The 6018-nt window shown below is 44.6% G+C and overlaps 1 protein-coding gene across 1 annotated transcript; it reads right to left on the reverse strand.

The window, feature by feature from the left end:
* Window positions 1-1007: 1007 nt before the first annotated feature.
* On the reverse strand, window positions 1008-5534 carry LOC139571294 (actin, non-muscle 6.2). Its single transcript, XM_071394051.1, has 6 exons — window positions 5399-5534; window positions 4784-4910; window positions 2999-3238; window positions 2290-2728; window positions 1690-1871; window positions 1008-1467 (listed from the first exon to the last, which is right to left on the reverse strand). The coding sequence occupies exons 2-6, from the start codon at window positions 4907-4909 to the stop codon at window positions 1324-1326; spliced, it is 1131 nt and encodes a 376-aa protein (XP_071250152.1). The 5' UTR covers window position 4910; window positions 5399-5534; the 3' UTR covers window positions 1008-1323.
* Between the last annotated feature and the right edge of the window lie 484 nt (window positions 5535-6018).

Consider the following 6018-nt stretch of genomic DNA (forward strand, 5'->3'; position numbering starts at 1 on the left):
CTTAATTTGAGGGCTGAGGGGATAGGGTGTGTCTTAAGTGTTTTGACCTCAAACACTGTCTACACTACCAGTGTAGGTCATGTGACAGAATGAGAAAGCAGCACCTGCTCCCTACCAGTGTAGAAAATGTGAAAGCAGCACCTGCTCCCTACCAGTGTAGAAAATGTGACAATGAGAAGACTGCACTGCCATCTAGTGGACATGTGCATGTAAATCAGGGTTCTGGAGTCTGCAGGTTTTACTTCCAGGACTAACCCTAGAGCTGTTCTATAGGATCATTAAATTGCACCCATCTGGTGTCCCAGGTCTAGATAATGAAAATCAGTGGACCTGGCTTCGAGTTCAGTTGAGATGTGCATGCCGTACCACCCAGTTGACCAGCGTTACCTATGCCAAAACAGGCTTTGGGTAAACTCACCTGCTTTAGTCTGGGATTTTATTCCTGTATCAGGTGTTTTAGCACTGGTGTAGAACACACACCTGCAAAGCTTTATGACAAGACCCCCCTGATATAAAATTCTGTTCTATGTTCATATCACTGTTGTGATGAGAACAGCTACTTCTGTTATTAGCATGTACTCCTGTAAGACAGTGGGCTTTCAGTGTACATTATAGAAGTGGCTTCTTCACCGTGCCTTCATCTATACTGAGATGAAAGAATGTCATACCTGGCCAGCACATCCCAAAGAGCTGAGGATGAAGCCATAAACGTGAGGTTCACAATGAGAATATAACAATGAGAAAACCATTAGATTCACCCATTTGATTTAACCTGCAGTAGGTTCCAGTCAATGACAAATACATTAAGGCTTCTTATCTGCTGCCATGACAAGAAAGTCAAACATTTCACTTTCCAGTTGATAGATGAGGCAATAGTGCCACCCAGTGGACAAAGTCAGAATCTCAAACCACATCATTCCCTGAAATGATCAGTAAATAACAAAGTGACAAATGCATTCTGAACATATGACAAGACTTAATGTTTCAAATACAGACGACACAGAGTATCAAGTTACAGTGAACGTTTATTCAATGGCCCAGGAGCAGATGTTACGGCAAGACAAATACAACAGAATGCCACAACCCTAACACTGCGCCTACCCAGAAACCACCCTGTCACTCCCCCCCAGGACACAATGTAGAACTAAAACAATATGGCTTTATCTCTACTGTTTAGGTGGAATTCACTTCTAATCATCTGATCATTTTAGAGCCACACAAATGCTTAGGGGATAGGGGCAAGGTGTTCGCTTCTGGACAGGAGAGCCATCTGAAATAACAGACTCCCTGAAAGGAGTAACACTGAGGTTAAGGGTCGAGGCGTTAGAAACATTTGCGGTGGACGATAGACGGGCCGGATTCCTCATATTCCTGCTTGGAAATCCACATCTGTTGGAAGGTGGAGAGAGAGGCCAGGATGGAGCCGCCAATCCACACAGAGTATTTACGCTCGGGAGGGGCGATGATCTGGAGACGAGAGATTTGAACATATTCATTAGTAAAACAGGGAGGTCAACTAAAGTTGTTTTAGTGCAGAATACATTAATAAATGTGATTTCTGATTAAAGTATTTGGGAAGCAAAACAGATCAACTTGAGGGAAAAAAATAAAAATAATTTGGGCTAGTCAAGAGATGCCACACTGAATGCCCATGGGCTGAAATTCACAGAATCACACATGAATGCCCACCTTAATCTTCATAGTAGGGGGTGCCAAGCTACTGATCTCCTTCTGCATTCTATCGGCGATGCCAGGGAACATGGTGGTTCCACCAGAGAGAACAGTGTTGGCATACAGGTCTTTCCTGATGTCCACATCACACTTCATGATAGAGTTGTAGGTGGTCTCGTGCACTCCAGTGCTTTCCATTCCTACAAAAGCAAGCATGTGCATGTTGATGGCAGCCCTAGGAACAGAAATTAACAGGCCTACAAGTACGGCTCTTTTAATAAGGTCAGTGAACACGCAACTGGCAAGAACCTCAGAGCTCCATAGGATTGTGAAAATGGTTTGTGTAGTGGTGAATGATGTCACTAATCTGAGTAACATTGTCTAGACAAGAACATTTGTACATGTATTAAAGAGCGACTCGTGGCCAAATGGAACCTTTGTCGGCTGATTTTCAAAAATTGACCCCCCCCAAAAAACATTCAGAGCATCCATTTTAGTAGTGGATAGAAATGTGGATTTCAGGACTAGAATTACTATAGTTGCCAACCACAGACAAATGGCTTTTAACAAGGACATTTTTAGCTGAAGTTCCTCTTTAATACGCAGAAAACATCTCACCAATGAAGGACGGCTGGAACATGGTCTCAGGGCACCGGAAGCGCTCGTTGCCGATAGTGATGACCTGTCCATCAGGCAGCTCGTAGCTCTTCTCCAGAGAGGAACTGGCAGCAGAGGTCCTCATCTCCTGCTCAAAGTCCAGAGCCACGTAGGCCAGCTTCTCCTTGATGTCGCGCACAATCTCCCTCTCGGCCGTGGTGGTGAAGCTGTAGCCACGCTCAGTCAGGATCTTCATCAGGTAGTCCGTGAGGTCGCGTCCCGCCAGGTCCAAACGCAGGATGGCGTGGGGAAGAGCGTAGCCCTCGTAGATGGGCACCGTGTGGCTAACGCCATCCCCGGAATCCATCACGATTCCTGTGGTGCGACCAGATGCGTACAAAGAAAGCACGGCCTGGATACCTACATACATGGCTGGGCTGTTGAAGGTCTCAAACATGATCTGGTAGAATAATAGAAGGTGGGAATTAGGACTTTGCGAGACACTTTATAAAAAGGGTGTTTTAAACACCTACAAATACTGCTAAGAATGTGAGGCCCACCACTAATCAATACCTACCCTCAGGCAAGGTGAACAGAGTAACCCTGATGTCTACTGCTCTACATTCTGCTAGTGGATGAGGAGTCTTCACATGTAGTAAATAAAATGCCTGGGTTTATTTACTACTGCCACAGTGTTTCATTTGTAAAAGACACTAATGCCCCCACTTACCTGGGTCATCTTCTCCCTGTTGGCTTTGGGGTTGAGTGGGGCCTCTGTGAGCAGGACGGGATGCTCTTCGGGGGCCACACGCAGCTCATTGTAGAAGGTGTGATGCCAGATCTTCTCCATGTCGTCCCAGTTGGTAACAATGCCGTGCTCGATGGGGTACTTCAGAGTCAGGATGCCCCTCTTGCTCTGGGCCTCGTCGCCCACGTAGCTGTCCTTCTGTCCCATGCCCACCATCACACCCTGGGGAAAGAGACACTACCGTTACACTTTGTCCCTGCACTATGCATAAACTTAAGTTACGATACACTACAGAAGTTGTTTTCATCAAATGTTGGCTTGAGTTGCCTGTATGTTTCTTATACACATCAATCAATTTCTTAACTCATGAAATCACAATCTTTAGTTTTAGGCTACCAATACATTATGCTTTTGGGGAGGGGTGTCCCTTTCTTTTTAATAAGGCAACTTCTGGCCAATATTTGTCCATTTAGTGGACCTCTTGGCCCAAAACCACCCCCAGAAGGAAGAGCTCTGTATAGCCTCAAACTCTATCCCAAAGTCAAATAGAGAAATAGAGAACATTACCAAAAGTGGACACATGCTCGTCAAACATCTCAATTCCAAAATCAAAATCATGGGTATTAATATGGAGTTGGTCCCCTCCTTGGCTGCTATAATAGCCTCCACTCTTCCGAGAAGGCTTTCCACTAGATGTTTGAACGTTGCTGTGGGGAATTGCTTCCATTCAGCCACAAGAGCATTAGTGAGGTCAGGCACTGATGTTGAGCAAATAGGCCTGACTAGCAGTGTGTTCCATTTCATCACAAAAGTGTTCGATGGGGTAGAGGTCCGGGCTCTGTGCAGGCCAGTCAAGTTCTTCCATACGATCCACAGACCATTTCTGTATGGACCTTGCTTTGTGCACAGGAGTATTGACATGCTGAAACAGGAAATGGTCTTCACCCAAACTGTTGCCACAAAGACAGGAGCACAGAATCATCCAGAATGTCATTTATGCTGTAGCGTTAAGATTTCCCATTATTGAAATTAAGTGGCCTAGCCTGAAGCATGAAAAACAGCCCCAGACCATTATTCCTCCACCAAACTTTAGCTGACACTACGCAGTCAGGTAGCGGTCTCCTGGCATCCGCCAAACCCAGATTCATCTGTCAGACTGCAAGATGGTGAAGCGTGAGTCAGCACTCAAGAGAACGTGTTTCCATTGTGCCAGAGTCCAATGGCGGTGAGCTTTACACCACTCCAGCCAGCACTTGGCATTGCACATAGTGATCTTAGGCTTGTGTGCAGCTGCTTGGCCACGGAAACTCATTTAATTAAACTCCCAACGAACAGTTCTTGTGCTGATGTTGCTTCCAGGGGCAGTTTGAAACTCGGTAGCGAGTGTTGCAACCGAGGTCAGACAATTTTTACATGCTTCAGCAGTCCCATTCTGTCAGCTTGTGTGACCTACCACTTCACAGCTGAGCCATTGTTGCTCCTAGATGTCAACTGTAAGTGCTGGTATTATGAAGTGGAAATCAGGGCAGAAATTTGACAAACTGACTTGTTGGAAAGGTAGCATTCTAGGACAGTGCCACGTTGAAAGTCAGAGTTTTCCAGTAAGGCCCTTCTACTGACAACATGTGGATGAAATAGCCAAATCCACTAATTTGAAGGTGAAATAGCCAAATCCACTCATTTGAAGGTGTTCACATACTTCTTTACACAAACTATATAGCCTATATTAAGTGAATCCGATATCCAAGAACCCAGTATGGTTCCAACCTGATGTCTGGGTCTTCCAACAATGGAGGGGAAGACAGCACGGGGAGCATCATCCCCTGCAAAACCAGCCTTGCACATGCCTGAACCATTGTCAACCACCAGTGCAGCAATATCGTCTTCAGCCATTCTGTAAAAAACAAACGAGGATGAATGAATCAAGGACTAAATAGCAAGGACAAAGCCATACCATTGCCTGGTGCAGGGTATATCGTCAATACAGACCACCAATTACTACAGTATAAATGTGACAAATTAGAAGTCCTCATTAGTAAGTGTAGACATAGGACCATAGTCAACTGTAATTCGTAACAATTAGTTAAAATGTTTAACCAGTGACTTAAAGAGCGATAGTCTACTAGCCGAACATGTAAAAACAGTGGAATTGAACTAAATACTATTCATTTGGAACAAAGCAAAGACTTCCAATCAGTCATTTTCTCTCAATATATGGATCCGAGCCCAACAGCTCAAACACGTATTCACAGACAAATCCAAGCAAAGCTGTATTTCAAATCAAGTGATTTTAACCATAGCTAGAACACAAACACATTTAGCGATACAACTCGACATTTCAGATTGGCTTTCCCAAACGTCGGGATAGTGGCGTTTGCTTACCTGTCAGTTAGGATGCTTTCTCTTCAAGAATCCGGGAATGATTATGTTTTCCACAGTTCAGCAGGAGACTATATACCCCTTTTCTCCCCAACCGTGCATCATCCTCCGCCTTCGCGTTCACCTGCTCACACCAAATATGGGCATTGTTTTCAAAAAAAGACACCGGATTGGATTGGGAGGTGTTTTACGGTGGAAGTGACTGACTGTTGTCATTCACAGGGTCGACGACATTAAAGAGACCGGATGGATTGGAAGGAAACAGGTGCATGTTGGGTTAGCCTACAGGTTTTGGGTCATTTAAATTCAGTAGAATTTGGAAATGTAAGAGATGTCGTTGAATGTATTATCATGCTAACCCAATATCAAGTGAATCCACATTGTGGAAAAGACAATGGGAAAAGAGGTCTGGGGCGCTCATGTTGTAGTAAGACAAAAGTAGCCGATAGGGCGCGATCAAATATAATACCTCTATGTGCTCGATCCAATCGTAATTTATGAACATGGCTTGATTATGTTTTGTTTAGTTAAATACATGTTTGCCAACTATTCTTTTGAAAGATCAGCTGCGTGTAATGCATTGCATTGTATTGCATCAGATCTGCCCACCCTGGACCAGAGTG

This window comes from Salvelinus alpinus, chromosome 1 (genome assembly GCF_045679555.1).
Source record: "Salvelinus alpinus chromosome 1, SLU_Salpinus.1, whole genome shotgun sequence".
Classification (NCBI taxonomy): domain Eukaryota; kingdom Metazoa; phylum Chordata; class Actinopteri; order Salmoniformes; family Salmonidae; genus Salvelinus; species Salvelinus alpinus.

Coding starts and splice junctions, on each gene's coding strand:
- LOC139571294 (XM_071394051.1), bottom strand. CDS start 4,909: ATGGCTGAAGACGATATTGCTGCACTGGTGGTTGACAATGGTTCAGGC. Junction 2,729..2,998: donor ACAGGGAGAAGATGACCCAG/GTAAGTGGGGGC, acceptor TTATTCTACCAG/ATCATGTTTGAGACCTTCAA. Junction 1,468..1,689: donor CCCCTACTATGAAGATTAAG/GTGGGCATTCAT, acceptor TCTCGTCTCCAG/ATCATCGCCCCTCCCGAGCG.